Below are 19,837 nucleotides of genomic sequence, written 5' to 3'. Positions count from 1 at the left end.
GTTGTGGTTGCCCTTGTAGTTGTTGTGGTTGAAGCTGTAGTTGTTGTAATAGGAGGTGTAGTCGTAGTAAGGGGTGTGGTTGTCCCTGTAGTTGTGGTTGGCCTTGTAGGTGTTGTAGTAGGCAGTGTGGTCGTAGTAGGGGTTGTGGTTGGCTTTGTAGGTGTTGTAGTTGGCAGTGTGGTTGTAGTAGGGGTTGTGGTTGGCCTTGTAGGTGTTGTAGTAGGCAGTGTAGTCGTAGCAGGGGTTGTGGTTGCCCTTGTAGGGGTTGTAATAAGGGGTGTAGTCGTAGTAGGGGGTGTAGTTGTCCCTGTAGTTGTTGTGGTTGGCCTTGTAGGTGTTGAAGTTGGCAGTGTGGTTGTAGTAGGGGTTGTGGTTGGCCTTGTAGGTGTTGTAGTAGGCAGTGTAGTCGTAGCAGGGGTTGTGGTTGGCTTTGTAGGTGTTGTAGTAGGCAGTGTAGTCGTAGCAGGGGTTGTGGTTGGCTTTGTAGGTGTTGTAGTAGGCAGTGTGTTTGTAGTAGGGGTTGTGGTTGGCTTTGTAGGTGTTGTAGTAGGCAGTGTGGTTGTAGTAGGGGTTGTGGTTGGCCTTGTAGGTGTTGTAGTAGGCAGTGTGGTTGTAGTAGGGGTTGTGGTTGGCCTTGTAGGTGTTGTAGTAGGCAGTGTCGTTGTAGTAGGGGTTGTGGTTGGCCTTGTAGGGGTTGTAGTAGGTAGTGTGGTTGTAGTAGGGGTTGTGGTTGGCCTTGTAGGGGTTGTAGTAGGTAGTGTGGTTGTAGTAGGGGTTGTGGTTGGCCTTGTAGGTGTTGTAGTAGGCAGTGTCGTTGTAGTAGGGGTTGTGGTTGGCCTTGTAGGGGTTGTAGTAGGTAGTGTGGTTGTAGTAGGGGTTGTGGTTGGCCTTGTAGGTGTTGTAGTAGGCAGTGTAGTCGTAGCAGGGGTTGTGGTTGGCTTTGTAGGTGTTGTAGTAGGCAGTGTGGTCGTAGTAGGGGTTGTGGTTGGCATTGTAGGTGTTGTGGTTGGCCTTGTAGTTGTTGTAGTAGGCAGTGTGGTCGTAGTAGGGGTTGTGGTTGGCATTGTAGGTGTTGTGGTTGGCCTTGTAGTTGTTGTAGTAGGCAGTGTGGTTGTAGTAGGGGTTGTGGTTGGCCTTGTAGGTGTTGTGGTTGGCCTTGTAGTTGTTGTAGTTGGCCTTGTAGGTGTTGTAGTAGGCAGTGTGGTTGTAGTAGGGGTTGTGGTTGGCCTTGTAGGTGTTGTGGTTGGCCTTGTAGTTGTTGTAGTAGGCAGTGTGGTTGTAGTAGGGGTTGTGGTTGGCCTTGTAGGTGTTGTGGTTGGCCTTGTAGTTGTTGTAGTTGGCCTTGTAGGTGTTGTAGTAGGCAGTGTGGTTGTAGTAGGGGTTGTGGTTGGCCTTGTAGGTGTTGTAGTAGGCAGGGTAGTCATAGTAGAGGTTGTGGTTGGCTTTGTAGGTGTTGTAGTAGGCAGGGTAGTCATAGTAGAGGTTGTGGTTGGCTTTGTAGGTGTTGTAGTAGGCAGTGTGGTCATAGTAGTGGTTGTGGTTGGCTTTGTAGGTGTTGTTGTAGGCAGTGTGGTTGTAGTAGAGGTTGTGGTTGGCCTTGTAGGTGTTGTGGTTGGCCTTGTAGGTGTTGTAGTAGGCAGTGTGGTTGTAGTAAGGGTTGTGGTTGGTTTTGTAGGGGTTGTAGTAGGCAGTGTGGTCGTAGTAGGGGTTGTGGTTGCCCTTGTAGGGGTTGTAATAGGGGGTGTAGTCGTAGTAGGAGGTGTGGTTGTCCCTGTAGTTGTTGTGGTTGGCCTTGTAGGTGTTGTAGTAGGCAGTGTCGTTGTAGTAGGGGTTGTGGTTGGCCTTGTAGGGGTTGTAGTAGGTAGTGTGGTTGTAGTAGGGGTTGTGGTTGGCCTTGTAGGAGTTGTGGTTGGCTTTGTAGGTGTTGTAGTAGGTAGTGTGGTTGTAGTCAGCCTTGTAGGGGTTGTGGTTGGCCCTGTAGATGTTGTAGTAGGCGTGGTTGTTGTAGTAGGGGTTGTGGTTGTGGTCGGTGGTGGAGTTGACATGGGTGTTGTGGAACAAATAATTGTGGTACAACAATAAACTCGAATCATATAATCAAAGCATTTTCTTGGAGGGACTATCTGGTCAGTTTTTTTGCAAATTAAGCCAATATCCTTATCACATGACACAACTTGACCAGTGACACTGATAAATTCTTCCAAGGGCATGTCAGGATAATCTTTTGCTTTACATTCAAGATCTATTGGATATTCACATATTTCTATACCAGCATTTGTGATGTTTTCATATGTTTCCCAGTCACTACCATCAGTTATTGGATTATGGACATTATGCCATGGTGACCACTCACAAATTACACCATCAGTACAAGGAGTTGTCATAGGTGTTCCAGTTGTGATTGTCTTTGTAGGGGTTGTGGTTGGCGTTGGAGGTGTTGTAGTAGGCGGTGTGGTCGTAGTAGGGGTTGTGGTTGGTCTTGTAGGGGTTGTGGTTGGCATTGTAGGTGTTGTAGTAGGCGGTGTGGTCGTAGTAGGCTTTGTAGGTGTTGTAGTAGGCAATGTGGTCGTAGTAGGGGTTGTGGTTGGCATTGTAGGTGTTGTAGTAGGCGGTGTGGTTGTAGTAGGCCTTGTAGGAGTTGTAGTAGGCAGTGTGGTCATAGTAGGGGTTGGGGTAGGCTTTGTAGGGGTTGTAGTAGGCAGTGTGGTCGTAGTAAAGATTTGGGTTGGCTTTATAGTGGTTGTGGTTGGCCTTGTAGGTGTTGTAGTTGGTGTTGTAGGACATATATCAACACAAACGTTGTTCACTTCATCAAATATGGGCTTATCTTCTGGGCATATGGGGTAACAGCCTATAAAAACAACAGCATAAACTATTTATTTTCTTGCTGTACACTGAAACAGAGCCACATTTTCATGAATGTGTTTTAGTTTTTTGTTGAGCAACACAGTAAATGAAATGTTTAACTTTATCTTTAGGGCAGCACAGGCAGTATAAGCAGAGGGCTTGCTTATACACACAAGGAAATACAAACTTTAATAACTGTGATTTGTATCCTATTTATATGCTATTTTTCTTCATTCACAGGTTTCCTGTCTGGAATCTGCTAGCTAGGTGCAAAGGAATTGGAGTTTGCACATGCTGGTGTGCAGCCTTTCTTTGATTCGTTATTGTTCCTTTTATTCTCCCTCTGTGTTTTTCCACTTTGTGATGAAGTGCTGTCTGGTTGTACATTTTTCACTGGAGCAATCTCATGGTTTCTCTGTGTGTTTTTTGTTGCTCTGTCATCATTTAGTTGGTCAAAAAACACAGACTCATAAATACATATTCATTTTTGCTCACACTCCTATATATACATATATACACACCACAGACACATACCATACATTAACAAGGTTATACATCATATTTATACATTATTTAATTCAATTATATTTTTCATTATATCCGGAAATTATTAAATTTTTATAATGTTTCTTAAAACAAACTAAAGAACCACATAATCTAATTTCAACAGGACATTCGTTCCAAACCTTCACCCCTTTAACTGAAACGCAAAAACCCTTTACATTGGTGCGTATAGGAGGCTTCTTGAATACAGCACATTCTCGTAAACTATATTCAGAGTCCCTCATCTTGAACAGGTTCTGGACATGAAGTGGTAAGGCTTGGTTGTTAGCTTTGTACAAAGTTTGTATTGTGATGTAATCCACTAAATCTCTGAATTTCAATAAATTTAAAATCGTAAACAGAGAATGCCTTGACTCAGGATAATGTTTGTTACAGATGATTCTAATGGCACGTTTTTGTAAGAGAAATATTTGATTGGTGTTTGATTTGTAAGTGTTACCCCAAGACTCAATACAATATGTCATATATGGTGCTATTAAAGAATGATATAAAGTAAGTAACCCTTCCTGATGTCAAGTGCTGATGTCAAACTCTTCTGCCATTTCTGTGGTAGTGAGACGACGTCCCGGATCAACAAAGTGTTTGCTTGGGAAATGAACGGCACATTCCAGTGTTACAGGAGTTTTTTGTCATGAAAAGACGTGCGGAGGACTTCGTGCATCGGGACGGAGGCGCAGGGCACAGAACAAAAAGCAACGGCGTGATGAAGCCTCACAGGACATGTTGTGGCATGTCCAGCTTGTCCACAATTTCTCGGATAGTCACACGACTGAAAAGCCACCGAAAGCCGTCTGAATCTTCTGAATGGTGCAAGAGCTGGGCATGTTAGGGCTTGTCCTGTGAGACCAACACGGAGGTGCTTTCATCCCTCGCCATGAGCGGCTCCGTGGCAAATTTCTCCGCTCCTCTTTCCATTACAAAAACTCCTGTAACAGTGGAATGTGCCGAAAAAGTGCTATGTCCAGCTGTCTTGCCATTACTCTGGTAGTCAGATGACGTCCCGGATGAACAAAACGTTCACTTTGGAAATGATCTGGTCTTCTGAGCCTGTCGATCGCCGCTCGGTGCGTGGCGCGCCATCCGCCGCTGTGGGCCGTCTTTAATCCAGTTGTAATTGTCCTTAATCTGTGTGATCCCCATTAGATCTTCACCGAAAGCCATCTGAATTGATGAAGCAAAGCGGCAGTCGATCAGCCAATTTCCTGACAATGAAAATCTGACGAGGGGGCTGGACCACTCCTCCCACAAGGCGTGCTCACAGGCGAATGACGCAACCGACAGGCGTGAAAAAACTCACGCATGCGCACAAAGGTTCAAGCTTGGCTGATGCAATCACACATGATTCAAATCATATAGTTTTTGCAAAAAATAAAAAGGTCTGTTACTTTTCTAACAGACCTCGTATTCACAGTGTTTAACTGTTCTCATTTTCTGGTGGTTGCTACATATCTTGATTTCAAGTTTGTCTCATGTCTCTTGGACTCTGTCACCTTAACTGAACTGCCTCTGTGATAATGACCTGCTGCTTCCTTGTTATCTCTCCGGTGGTGACCTTATAAAGACTATAGCTATTTTCTTCGTGTTTCCAAGTTTATTTTGATGAACGTGCAGTGTGTAAAACTCGTAGGTTTCTTTATTGAGCTTTATTACCTCCGCCAAGGACGTAATAAAATCGTCTGCATTTATTTATTTGTCTGTCTGTCTGTCTGTTAGCAGGATTACATCAAAACTACTGAACAGATTTTGACAAAATTTTCACCACAGATAGATATTAGGCCATAGAATAACCCATTAAATTTTGAAGGTGATCCGGATCCAGATTCTGGATCAGGAGCCACTTTATATAGGCTTTGAAAGATGACGTCAAAACTGCTTTACGGATTTTCACCAAATTTTCACCACAGATAGATATTAGACCATAGAAGAACTCATTAAATTTTGAAGGTGATCCGGATCCAGATTCTGGATCAGGAGTCACTTTATATAGGCCTTTAAGGATTACGTCAAAACTGCTTCACAGATTCTCATCAAATTTTCACCACAGATGGATATTAATTAGGGCATGGAAGACTCCATTAAATTTTGGAGGTGATCTGGATTCAAATCCAGATTCTGGGTCAAGATTTCACATCATAGCTGGGACACAGTGTGGAAAAATCTCAATGGTACATCCAAAAACCCCAACCATCAATTAAATACACTATACGTATGTTCACAGAATGTACCTCACCCCTAGAAGGTGTTATTCTATGAAAATCATATCTCCAAATTGTGATCTCGGCCCACTTAATGCCCAGGGGTCATTTTTGCATGTTTACTGGGAGTGTGCTGGCGTGGCTAGATTCTGGAAGGAAATATCTCACACTCTAAGTGACATTCGTAATCTCAGGATTCCAGTCTCCCCGACTTTACTTCTGCTCAATAACGATTCATCTTTAAATTTGTCCCTGCAGCACAGGCGCATTCTATGGGCCGGTCTCACAGCAGCCAAGATGATGCTAGCCATTAGATGGAAACCGCCACATTCCCTGGGTTGGCAGAAATGAACCAATACATTTCTGGAAATTGTCCTGATGGAGTGGTCCATCGCCCATATGCATGGAGCTAAACTAGTGACTGCAGGCTTGGGAGGGAGCACACAGTTTAGTTAAAGAAAGGGTGCAGCATGGCCGACCTTGATCTTTCTGTTGTACTTTTATTGGGGGAAGAGATCCTGGGGGGTTCATGGGGAGTTGCCTTGGGGTATAGGGATTCTAATATTGTTACCTCCCTGCAAATGTAGAAATGACAGTTCCTGTTTGCACTCATTATGTGGAAAAGAAAGCAGGGGAGGAAAAAACTCTGTGTATGTATGAATACATATATATGTATATTTTATATTTTTAAATAAAAAATTGATCACAAAACGATTTCAGTTTATACAGGCTTTGAAGGATTATGTCAAAACTGCTTCATGGATTCTTACCAAATTTTCACCACTGATAGATATTAGTCTATGGAAGACTCCACTGAATTTTGGAGAAGATCCAGATCTGGATTCGGATTCTGGATCAAGATTCACTTTATATAGGTTAAAAGGATTACGTCAAAACTGTTTCTTGGATTCTCACCAAATTTGCACCACAGCTAGATCTTAGGGCATTGAAGACTCCAGTGAATTTTGGAGGTGATCCGGATTGGCAGATGTCAGAAATCTGTGATTGCTCTTGTTTCCAGTATTTTGAGGTGATCATTATTTGCATTCCAGTGTCTCCTGAGTTTTGACTTTTGTTGTATACCTTGAATTGAACATTATTATTCAAGTAAAGTATCATTATTGTAGAGCAGGTAGCTCAGTGGATAAATGGTAAACAAACTGTATTTATATAGTGCTTTTCCTTCTGAATCAGAAGCTCAAAGCACTTTAAAGTAATGCTTCATACACACAGATGCCTGGTTGCTGCCATGGTAGCCACGCACCGCACACCAGGAGCAACTGGGGGATTAAGGACCTTGCCAAAGGGCCCTGTCAACATCACATCACTTGCAACCTCACATCACAGGCAATAACCATAAATATACATGCCAGAGAGGTGCAACAACTTTTATTATCCATCCATCCATTTTCTAAACCCACTTATTCCAGTCACGGGGGGCTGGCATATATCCCAGTTGTCACTGGGTAAGAGATGGGGTACGCACTGGACACGCTGCCAGTCTATTGGAAAGCCAACATATATAGGCAGAGAAACACATTCACACATACTGCTGGTTGTTCTGGGTGATGCTCGATGTCCTCATCATCATCAGTGAACAGAGACGCTGGTACAGTGACAGGCTGCTGTCCCTGAAGTGTCATACGAACAGATTCAAAACGTCTTTAGTCCTCGGGGCCATTAGACTTTATAACTCCACTTAGGAAGGAGGTGTTGGGGGGGGAGAATGAGGTCTAAGAGAAATGGCATCCAAATAAGCACATAATAGATTTTATTTTTAGCTAGTGCAGGGGCTCTGTTCAAGCAGCACATAGATTTTAGATGGTACCTACACTTTACTGTTTTTCTGTATTTTTATGCCCCCTATAGTCACTCTGCTATAGGTTTATATATATAGTTTGTTTTAGGAAGCAAACCTGGAAGCGCTGAGCCAGTAGTGCTAACCATGAAACCACCATGCTGCCCCGGCACTGAACATGACTGCATATTAATACTGGCATATAACTGATCAGTCCCTCCTGGAATTCATGATGTTGCAATCACAACAGTTAATGCAAGTTCAACTAGCCCCCATGATCTCTGAGCGGCTATGCAATTTTGTCCAATCACTGCAACAATACTGAAAATTTGGCCAATCACCACTGTTTCCATTGGCAGCACATTCAGCTGTACAGCCACACCTCATTTTTTAGACTAATGCGTCCACATGGGGTAAGTAATGTTTGGTGTAAAAATGACAGGTGTGTTGGTTGGAAACTAACAATGATGATGATTGTTCTGCGCACTGTTTTGCACTGACTTGAAAATGGGGCCCTCAGTAACAATCGTAACTCTTCTGTTGCTGTCTCCTGTTGCAGTAACACTTCTGTAACTGTCCAACTAATTGTAACGACTGAGCCATCAACTCTCCAAGCAATCAAACAGCAACAGCAAAAAGTAACGTTTAGCTATACTTTTATCGACAAGTGACACCTTACCTTCCAGGTGTGGGAGAGGGTTAGCACATATTCCGTCTGGGTACAAACACGTCTTGTAGCAAGGTGGATGACAAGGATTGTAGTGCCACTTACATTCATCAGGATTGTTGTAGTAATCACAATAGATGGCTAAATAGAGAATATGCACATAAATCAGTATATGTATAAAAAACAAACAAACCATGACTTAAATTAAATGATATCAATAAGAGTTAAAAGTTGCATTGAACTGAAACATCTGTGTTAGAATTAAATGTCTGTTGTCAGTGTTGGAAATGTACTGCTATTGATCAGTACATATATATAAATGTTTAAAACATGATTATTTTGTATTTATACTAAAAATCTAATTTGGTTCTCATCAGTAATACATTTTTGATAAGAAACCACTGCCTGTAGGTGATGTATAGAGTACTTTACAGAATCCAATTAAATGTGTTTTGACTGTCAGGTGACCCCTGACATTATAGAAAACTATAACTTTCACATATTTACAATAAAAATCATTCAACCCTTTGGGTTATGTCATAAATTTTGATGTAATCTATTTGAAGCTGCATGAGTGTACTTGAAAACAGCATGGATAAATAAACAAACAACTAAAATTGACAATGCTATGTTGTACTTACGACAGATGTCCGGAGTTCTCCATGCAACACATATGCCAGCCTCATTACAAGCTTGCGCATACGCTGCAACCGCTGTGCAGAAACACTCACAATCTCCTCCAGAGTTACAGGCACATGAATCTTTCACACAGTTATCATAAAATTGTTTACGATCAACCTGTCAGTCATTCAGAAATGGCAATGGATTATGACGAAGCAATATTCTCAAACTTGAAAGTTTGAGAATGAATCAGAAAAATATGACATTACCTTGCTGTGGCACTCTTTGAATGTTTCTCCCAATATCACGCTACACATCATTTGAGCCCAGTACCGTCTATTGGGTGTTACTACACAAGGGTCAATATTTGTATCCACATCTGGGCAAGTGCTGCGCACCTTCCAGCTGTTCGCAAATTCTAATGGATTACTAACTGGTAGCTGACCCTGGGTGATGAAGTCATTACTTCCATCTCCATCAAAGTCTCCACACAAACCACACACCTTTCCCTGTAGACCCAAACAAAAAGAACAAATAACTTCACTTACATGGACACATTTTTGCATTTATTGAGTTATACCACAAGGATTTCTATGCATTGATAAAATTGAATCATGTCAACTGATAGAAATTTTTTTCATGTATTTTATGAAAATTTGGAAAATATGCTTCAGGGACTTTTCAGCAATGGTTAGAGGGGCGATTGAGATGTTTTGAGCCTGACCCAGAAAAATAGGGTGTGACTCTCCATCTTTTGCATTCTGAGAAACCAGCATTTGTCGAGAATGTGTGACGCTTTGACTCACTGGGTGCAATGTTGAGAAATATTGGTTTCTCAGAAAGCAAAAGATTCTCATAATGATTTGCTTTGGTGTACTGTAGATGTTATAAGTTATGAGCTGCTAGCGGCTTGCACTATGTTGTGATTTGACTCTCACGATCTCCGGCATGGGAGGCGGACACTCTGATAGTAAGTCCCTTTGGCTGCTCCCTTGTTTGCACTCGGGGTCACCACAGCAAATCCAAGGTGGATCTGCATGTTGAATTGGCACAGGTTTTACGCCGGATGCCCTTCCTGACGCAACTCCACATTACATGGAGAAATGCGGCAGGGGTGGGATTTGAACCCGGAACCTTCTGAACTGAAACCAAGGGCATTGGCGGACACTCTGATCAGTCGGCTAAAACCCGTTCTCTGGCCTGAGTGGCCAGAGCATCCTTTGGCTGTTGGGGGAGTGAGGCCTGTTGACTACTAAATGCAGAGCAGCTCTTGCTGGCTTCCGTCACATTGCTTATTTTCTCAGTCATTAAGTGGACCTATTCCAGGTGTTTGTAATAAAATACTCCAAACAAAACAGACATAGCCTCCACAACAGCTAGCAGCTGCAGAGTCCGCTGAGCTACAGCGGACACTGAGCTACAGTCACAGTGGCAGAGGCTCACTCAAAGCGACCACGGCCCCAGATTTACAGGACTGTACAACTGTCATGGAGACAGAAACGATATATAGAGAACAATGGCATTTTTGTACCAGGCTGCAAACATGTAAGCAAAATCACATGTATCTCCATCTTAAACCTGTAGGCCCAGGTTAAGACTTTCAGTGGAAAGCATTTTTATGAGGCTCTTTGAAATAACCATCACTTTTTTCTTTAACTCCTAAATAACCATTGTTGGTGTATAGATTAGAAATAGCCTTTCGATTCCCCATCCTTTAAACATGTAGGTACCTTTCCTACCTAAAGTGGGTAGGAAAGGTGAATGAAGACAGTGTCTATTCCCCAAATTGCTCCCGATGTGCAAGGAAATGCCTTGCATTGCAGTTCCCCAACAACGTGTGTGAATAAGTAAAAGCGACATGTCTTTGTAAAGTGCTTACAGCGACTGCTTCAGATGGAAAAAGCTTTTAAAATACTACATATATAAAAGTCCATGTAAATAAAGTCTATGTAAGTATGACTTACGCTGTGCTGTGTCTGTAAGAGGATGCGGACAGTTGTTTTGCGATCCCACATCACTGTGATACCAATCTCAGTTTCTATGACCAGATATAAACCAATGGGTGCTATGCTGTAGTCAATCCATGGTCCAGTTTCCAGGTCCACCTCTTCAGCTTTTCCTTTTGACAGTTTGATTTCCGTTCGCTGTAATATTAAAAATTCAGCTATTTGAGTTCATTTCAATTTTTCTACAATTTATCAAAATAAATATTAACACTGTCAACAGATACGTTATTGGATAAGGTCTTCTTACCCCAAGTTGAATTCGGACAGTTTTGGAGCAGGTAGCACCTGTAGTCCCACATGGTACATTTTCTGTGATAATTCCAAAGGCTTGTTGCACTGTTTTATTGCCACAAGTGTTCTAAACAAACAAAAAGAAACCAGATTGTTTTATGTGTTTGGATTATTGATAACACAGAAAAAAAAAAGTCAAATCAACAAACAAATTCTCAAAAATTGGTAACATATAAAGATCAACCATCTGGCCTAATCTTTAATTTATTATTTGCTGGAATTTTATCCTCAAAAAGAGAACAGAAGCAAACAAAGCCTTTAAATAATTCCAATATAAAAAAATTATTACTTGACTATCTCGTGTCTCCTCTTCATCTTGTTAGAATTTTAGGAATGGGGCATTTATAAATAGCTAAGAAGAAGCTTCATGAAACAGGGAAATAAAGTGCATAGACTTGCAAATGGAATCATTTTTTATATTGTACACTCTTTACCTTGACAGCAATATATTCACAGTGCCCTTGAAAGCCATATGTTCTTTGATCAAATGTGCTGTAATGACCACTTCCATAAATGATGCAGGTTCCTGGGCATAGCTTGTCAGTACACATCCAGTTTCCACTAGTGCAGGTGCTAGATGCATCAAATAGGAATATATATATTTAGTTGAAAACAATAAAATCACAAAATATTCTGTAAAATGGTCTTATTATCTGACACATTATATCAAAATAAACCCATACCAAGTGTTGCACTGATTCAGGATTGCATCTCCATGTTTATAGAGAAGCCCATCATGCTGACATGTACATTCATGTTCTTTCACACAGAAACCATTCCCATCATCAACAAGCCCACTTGGACACCGGCAGCCGGACTGACACTCTGTAGAGTACTGGAAATAAAGACACATTTAAATATTAGAAAACCTTTATGAATTAAAGTAGTACATCAGTAGAGAAGTACATCAAGATGGCAGAAATTCTTTAAAGCTATGGTCTGTAGGATTTTGTGTTGTCTAGTGGTGAGATTGGAGATTGCATTATGCTGTTGCTGGTCGTGATATTACTTCTCTTGTTCCCTTGCCTCGTGATAAGTAATATCTGGGGATCATATATATTGGGAAGGTGATGTTCTAGTAGTTAAGTGTTGGGCTTGAGACCAGAGGATCCTCGGTTCAAACCCCAGCCTGACTGGAAAATCACTAAGGGTACTTGGGCAAGGTCCTTAATCCCCAAGTCGCTCCCGGTGTGTAGTGAGCACCTTGCACCCTGACATCGGTGTGTGAGCGTGTTTTAATGTAGTTATTAATTTTCTTCAGTGTTCTAGCCACATTGCAAAATGCAATAGGTGGAGTAATTATATCCCTTTAGGGATACTGTGTCAACATGGCGGTTAAACACGACAGCCTCCATCAGTGGGCCCGCTCTCATGGGAATATGGAAGGGCTCATTCTAAACTTATGACAGCACATCAGTTCAGTGTTACTTGAAATTATAAACTTTGATGGAGTGATGGTTATGAATGCTATATTTCACTTCAGCAAATAAACACCTCTAAATCCTACAAACAGTAGCTTTAAATGCATTAATAGAAGTTATTTCATGAGCTAAATACTCATCATTGTTGTTTCTGAGTAAAACTCTATTTAGATGGAGGAACAAAACAACAACTCACGCATTCATCGCCATCCAGATTTAAACAGGTGCGAGCGCACGCCACGCCACGCTCTCCGGTGTCTGCGTCGGAACAGTTGAAGAATTGCTTTGGATGAGGGCATGCTGTCGATGGAGACATAGAAGGAAAGCACCGGTTAAATATAATTTATCGTAATTAAAATGCAAGTAAAACACACACAAACTTTCATACAATAAAAGCTTACTCAATGAACGAAGTCTCCAAGTGTGACAATGAAGCTTTCCATTGGAACACACACTGTAAAAAGACAAAGAAGTCAGTTTCTTTAGAAGTAATGATGACTTTGGTGTACCAACAACAGGAACTGTGCTACTGCATGCCCTTGCATCATATTAAAGATATTAAAGATGCTTTTTTCTGACTTTGAGATTCTTAAATTGTGTGCACGTCCTTGAGTGCATGATGGATGATGTTAGACACGTATCATAATTTATGGCAAACATTTATTTTCAGGTAAAGTGCGAACATCATTATTTGGGAAATAACATCAGAACAAGAACTGAACAACTTCAACATCATTAAGGGCCCCTTCACACATAGTGCAGTTTGGTCGATTTGAGCATAAAGTGCACATGAAGCAGGTATTGTGTGCAAAACATGTAAAATCGAAGCTGCTTTGTACACCTGTTGCTACATCTATTTCGGCACACCAGTAGCTGAAAGACAGAGTATGCGCTGTGCGAGCCCATCGATCCCTCTCGCAGCAGGTGTCGGCCAAATTCCAGGTGACACACACGAACATCTAACGTCGCTTGTTTGGCACTTAGAAAATGTGTGGCCATTCACACTATTAACAGTCAGCAGACAGTCACTGTCGTGCTGGCAGAGAAATTTGTCTAAGTGCCCCACGAATGTGGTTATGGTGTGTGCGCTGAACTGACAGGAAGTGTGGCGCCGACAAAATCAGCTGTGGAGAGCTGTCGTTCTGGACATGCCAGCTGAACAACACATACTGTATTTGGATGGACATGGACTAACAACTGCCCACTGTGACGCGTGTGTGTCTGCTTGCTGTCATCACATGGACATAAATAAAAACATATATTGCTTGGTGACGGGTTGCAGTGAGCGTGCACACACTACAGCCCATTGACAGGCTGCCTCCAGGTTGAAACGGATCGTCAGATCATAACACGCAGCGGCTGATCTGACTGTCACACCACCCACGTGAGCTGTGTTTCACGGTGTCTGTCCTGCGGCACAGTGTCTACAAGACATGTCTGTCGGGCAGAACACGTGCTGGATGGACTGGACCAGTAGATGTGGACATGAGAAGATCGAACTGCTTCATCATTCATGTCATTTCATGACTGTATGTCTGTGACCATGGGTCTTCTACAGAGGAACAGATGGATCATACTTGTATTGCCCGCTTGATAAGAGGGATTCAATAAAATGTGGTGTTTTTATATGGTGTGCAGTTTCATTTTTTTTTAAATATGTCCATGTCCTTATATGAGGCAGTTTCCTGCAACTTTTATAGGACAGTGATTTTAGCTCAGTGGTAAAGTTTCTGACTAGTAATCAGAGCTTTTGGCGTGGGTTCGATTCCCATGGGTGACATGTAATTTTTATTTTTTTTTATTTTCACAGCAGCTGTGAAATGCTGCTGTGTTCCATGGTGCACAAAACTGCCACAGCATGTATTTTTTATTTTTTTCTTCACAGCAGCTGTACGATGTGTAACCACATTGGCACTCTGTTCCTGCGTGCACAATGCCAGTGTGACGGTTCGTGCACGTCAGCGCGATGTTTCGTGGTTTGCTCATACAAGCTGCCCCGACAGGTGTCGCCCTCAGTTGTACATATTCGCACTATGTGTGAAGGGGCCCAAAACAATGCAACAATCTGTTCTTTTTTTTCTGAAAATAACAGAGAAAGGGAAAATGCACTGCCACCTGCTGGTGGCACAGAGTAATGCTAGTGCACGCTTTTTGATTGCTTCTGGGGTCCTGCTGATCCTTTTATTTGAACACACAAACATGTTACAGGCGGTACATTCTGTTGATGATTTTCATGTATTCATCAAATTTACATTTATTTCGGAGAAATTCGCTTGAAAATTGAAAAGGCTTGCGTTGTGTGCAGGGGTGAAAGCTGCTCTTCTGAGGCGTACCCCTGCGTACCGGCTGTGGAGGACTGTATATCTATCTCTCCTGGGTATGGTATACCGCTGTGTTCCAGCTTACTTTCTTGTGTATCAACCAGGCATCATAAATAGCACATGCTTCTGTGGTAGCTGCACCATTGACCCAAATGCATTTATTTGCCACAGGCTACAATCGGAAGCCCTGCTGGAACTGCTCACTGACTCACTCCATCATGCCTATGCGTGCCCTGCTAAGTGCAGGCAGTAACTTGCAATATATGCAATGCATTGTGTTTAAAATATGCTACATTGTATATGTAGACTACATAACTCAGCCACATGGGGTGTGCAGCCAGTACATTCTGAGTGCAGGTCCCAAGCCCGGATAAATGAGGAGGGTTGCGTCAGGAAGGGCATCCGGCGTAAAACAAGCCAACACAACTATGCAGACTCAGAATCGAATTCCCATACCGGATCGGTCGCGGCCCGGGTTAACAACGTCCGCCACCGGTGCTATTGCCCAACAGGGTGCCGGTGGAAATTGGGCTACTGTTTTGCGAAGACGACGAAGAAGAGGAGGAAAACGTTGCCACGAACAGCGGGAGAAGAAGAAAACTAGAAGGGTGGAAATGAGAGTGGGGTCTTTGAATGTTGGTAGTATGACTGATAAAGGGAGAGAGCTGGCTGATATGATGGAGAGGAGAAAGGTAGACATATTGTGTGTGCAAGAGACCAAGTGGAAGGGAAGTAAGAGCAGGAGCATTGGCGGTGGGTACAAGTTGTTGTACCATGGTGAGGACAGGAAGAGAAATGGTGTTGGGGTCATTTTAAAGGAAGAGTATGTTAAAAGTGTGTTGGAGGTTAAGCGAGTGTCTGACAGGGTGATGAGTGTGAAGTTGGAAATTGAAGGGGTGATGATGAATATCATCAGTACATATGCCCCACAGGTAGGTTGTGAGATGAAGGGGAAAGAAGATTTCTGGAGTGTGTTAGATGAGGTGGTGGAGAGTGTGCCCAAGCATGAAAGAGTGGTGATAGGAGCAGACTTCAATGGGCATGTTGGTGAAGGGAACAGGGGTGATGAGGAAGTAATGGGTAGATATGGTATCAAGGATAGGAATGGGGAAGGACATATGGTAGTTGATTTTGCAAAAAGGATGGAAATGGCTGTGGTGAACAGTGTTGCCACAGTTACTTTGAAAAAGTAATCCAATTACTGATTACTGATTACTCCTTGAAAAAGTAACTTAGTTACTTTACTGATTACTCAATTGTAAAAGTAACTAAGTTAGATTACTAGTTACTTTTTTAGTTACTTTCCCCAGCTGCCGACAACAACTCACTTTATAGTCACCCTTTCTTGACTTCAATGAAAATAAATACTTGTTTTATAAAAAGTAAAATAAAGACCTCTTTCTTGACCTCATATTTAACTGTTGACAGCACTGTAACAGTAAAACTTGCAATTTCAAACCTACATTGTTTAGAAATGTAACTATTAAATTCTAACTCCCTAAACATTTTACTTGTCGAAATTCTTATTATTTTAAGTAGTATTAGTAGTTGTAGTAAAAAACGGCTTCAAAACTGGACCTTTAATCTAGGGGTGTTGTGGGGGGGGGGGCACATCCTTGCCCCACGCCCCCATTCCATCTGGATTCGCCCCTGCTTTGGCATTTGAGCACAAAGAATGGATAACATTTATTTATGCAGAAAACAGGACCAGATTTACAGGTAATAAAGTTTTATTGCGTTTTCACATCATATGGTTCTCAGAAAGAGTTTAGGTGCATTTGAGTGGAAAATAGTGTTAGTTGTTGACGTGTCGCGGAGGAGCAGCTGTTTTTAACGAGACGATACAGAGCGGCTCAGCTCAGAATTCTAAATAAAGGAGGAAAAAAGTATAAAAATGTCTTTGTAAAGCTCAGTGCAGGTGTGCTGATCACCGCGCATTAAGAGGTGAGGACGAGTCGAGCAGCTGCAAAAAACCGTGGATGAAAAGCTCACAGCTCACTTAAAGTGGACAGTTCAGTCGAACCCTGACCTCCTGCCCACAGACCAAGTTTAATGCTGCTATCGACCCACAATGAAAAATAATAGTAACACACAGTGACATGGAGAAGTAACTTTAATCTGATTACTGATTTGGAAAGATTAACGCGTTAGATTACTCGTTACTAAAAAAAAGTGGTCAGATTAGAGTAACCGGCATCACTGGTGGTGAATACCTACTTTAAGAAAAGGGAGAAGGACAGGGTAACATATAAGAGTGGAGGAAGGTGCACACAGGTGGACTACATTCTTTATAGGAGATGCAAGCTAAAAGAAATCACAGACTGTAAGGTGGTAGCAGGAGAGAGTGTCACTAAACAGCATAGGATGGTTGTTTGTAGGATGACTTTAGAGGTAAAGAAGAAGGAGAGAGTGAGAGCTCAACAAAGGATCAGATGGTGGAAGCTGAAGGAGGAAGACTGTTGTGTGAAATTTAGCGAGCAGGTGAGAGAAGCACTAGTTGGAGGGGAAGCAATTTTGGACAACTGGAAAAGTACTGCAGATGTGGTGAGGGAGACAGCTAGGACAGTACTGGGTATGACATCTGGACAGTGGAAGGAAGACAAGGAGACTTGGTGGTGGAATGAAGAGGTCCAGGAAAGCATAAGGAGAAAGGGGTTGGCGAAAAAGTTTTGGGATAGTCGGAGAGATGAAGAAAGTAGACAGGAGTACAAGGAGATGCGGCATAAGGCGAGAAGAGAAGTGGCAAAAGCAAAGGAAAAGGCATATTGCGAGCTGTACAAGAAGTTGAACAGTAAGGAAGGAGAAAAGGACTTGTACCGATTGGCCAGACAAAGGGACAGAGCTGGAAAGGATGCGCAGCAGGTTATGGTGGTAAAAGATGCACATGGTAATGTGCTGACAAGTGAGGAGTGTGTGCTGAGAAGGTGGAGGGAATATTTTGAAGAGTTGATGAATAAAGAAAATGAGCGAGAGAAAAGGCTGGATTATGTGGTGAGAGTAAATCAGGAAGTAAAAGAGATTAGCAAGGACGAAGTGAGGGCTGCTATGAAGAGGATGAAGAGTGGAAAGGCAGTTGGTCCAGATGACATTCCAATGGAAGCATGGAAATGTCTAGGAGAGATGGTAGTAGAGTTTCTAACCAGATTGTTTAATAAAATCTTGGAAAGTGAGAGGATGCCTGAGGAGTGGAGACGAAGTGTGCTGGTTCCTATTTTCAAGAACAAGGGTGATGTGCAGAGCTGCAGTAACTACAGAGGCATAAAGCTGATCAGCCACAGCATGAAGTTATGGGAAAGACTAGTAGAAGCTAGGCTTAGAAAACAGGTGAAGATCTGTGAGCAGCAATATGGTTTCATGCCGAGAAAGAGCACTACAGATGCAATGTTTGCTCTGAGAATACTGTTGGAAAAGTACAGAGAAGGACAGAAAGAGTTACATTGTGTGTTTGTGGACTTAGAAAAGAGAAGAGTTGTGGCATTGTATGAGGAAGTCTGGAGTGGCAGAGAAGTATGTTAGGGTAGTGCAGGACATGTACAAGAATAGTGTGACAGTGGTGAGATGCGCAGTCGGAATGACAGACTTATTCAAGGTGGAGGTGGGATTACACCAAGGATCAGCTCTGAGTCCTTTCTTTTTTGCAGTGGTGATGGACAGGTTGACAGATGAGATCAGACAGGAGTCCCCATGGACTATGATGTTTGCAGATGACATTGTGATCTGTAGTGAGAGTAGAGAGCAAGTTGAGTCTAGTCTGGAGAAGTGGAGATATGCTTTGGAGAGAAGGGGAATGAAAGTCAGTAGAAGCAAGACTGAGTACATGTGTGTGAATGAGAGGGAGCCCAGTGGAATAGTGCAGTTACAAGGAGTAGAAGTGGTGAAAGTAGATGAGTTTAAATATTTGGGGTCAGCTGTTCAAAGTAATGGAGAGTGTGGTAAAGAGGTGAAGAAGAGAGTGCAGGCAGGGTGGAGTGGGTGGAGGAAGGTGGCAGGAGTGATTTGTGACCGAAGAATATCAGCAAGAGTGAAGGGGAAAGATTACAAAACAGTAGTGAGACCAGCTATGTTGTATGGTTTAGAGACAGTGGCACTAACAAAAAGACAGGAGGCAGAGCTGGAGGTGGCAGAGCTGAAGATGTTGAGATTCTCTTTGGGAGTGACAAGAATGGACAAGATTAGGAATGAACATAGAGGGACAACTCAGGTGGGACGGTTTGGAGACAAAGTCAGAGAGGTGAGATTGAGATGGTTTGGACATGTGCAGAGGAGGGACCCAGGGTATATAGGGAGAAGGATGCTGAGGATGGAGCCACCAGGCAGGAGGAGAAGAGGGAGACCAAAGAGGAGGTTCATGGATGTGCTGAGAGAGGACATGCAGGTGGTTGGTGTGACAGAGGAAGATACAGAGGACAGGGTGAGATGGAAACGATTGATCTGCTGTGGCGACCCCTAACGGGAACAGCCGAAAGACAAAGAAGAAGAAGAAGAAGTATATGTAGACTACATAACTGCATTAAAAACAGCATCAGAAGTCACCAAACTCAAACAACTGAAACTAACCAGTGCTCTTCATTGACACTGACGGATTTTCCAGCTTTGACGTAGTTTCCGTTGTAAAAACAGGGACATTTTGCCATGGGGACACAGATACCGTTGTCATCTAGGTAGTGACCCTCTGAGCAAGAACAGCCATCCACGGGCAAAAAGTCCGACGTACAGCTCTTTTGTTCTGAGCTGAGGGATCTGCATGTCAGCTGGCACCTCTGGTGGTTGTAGGAGAAGGTTTGAGACACTGGGCAGCTCCTTGCATATTTTTCTGTTTTGTGCACAATATGAAAAGGTTGTACAATAGGTTTGGGGTACCAGTCGGAGGAAAAAAGCATATTTCAATTAAACCGATTCTTACCACACACATGCTCTCTCCAGTCAGTCAGCAACACCCCCTTTGTTGCACAAGCTCGTGCATAAGACGAGAAGACAGCACAGAGGCAGTCCTCACTCTTCTCACAGTTACAGCTAGCGTACATGCAGCGCTGCAAAAGATATCAAACTCTACTTTAGATGAATGCCAGGATTTAAGCGTATGAAAAACCAGAGAAACATAATGCT

General features: G+C 42.7%; 1 protein-coding gene across 1 annotated transcript in view; it reads right to left on the bottom strand.

Annotated features, from left to right (window-relative positions):
• Nucleotides 1–19,837, bottom strand: part of LOC117514907 (mucin-2-like) — a 107,120-nt gene that overhangs the window by 64,353 nt on the left and 22,930 nt on the right. Inside the window, 14 exon segments of the mRNA XM_034175478.1 lie at nucleotides 12–2,083; nucleotides 2,372–2,678; nucleotides 2,762–2,851; nucleotides 8,084–8,212; nucleotides 8,713–8,869; nucleotides 8,962–9,201; nucleotides 10,657–10,836; nucleotides 10,946–11,056; nucleotides 11,424–11,562; nucleotides 11,673–11,824; nucleotides 12,607–12,710; nucleotides 12,812–12,864; nucleotides 19,289–19,544; nucleotides 19,635–19,761. Coding sequence (XP_034031369.1) covers nucleotides 12–2,083; nucleotides 2,372–2,678; nucleotides 2,762–2,851; nucleotides 8,084–8,212; nucleotides 8,713–8,869; nucleotides 8,962–9,201; nucleotides 10,657–10,836; nucleotides 10,946–11,056; nucleotides 11,424–11,562; nucleotides 11,673–11,824; nucleotides 12,607–12,710; nucleotides 12,812–12,864; nucleotides 19,289–19,544; nucleotides 19,635–19,761 — 4,117 coding nt within the window.

Source organism: Thalassophryne amazonica, chromosome 8 (assembly GCF_902500255.1).
Source record: "Thalassophryne amazonica chromosome 8, fThaAma1.1, whole genome shotgun sequence".
NCBI classification, from domain to species: Eukaryota; Metazoa; Chordata; class Actinopteri; order Batrachoidiformes; family Batrachoididae; genus Thalassophryne; species Thalassophryne amazonica.
This window is presented reverse-complemented; position numbering and strand designations above follow the sequence as displayed.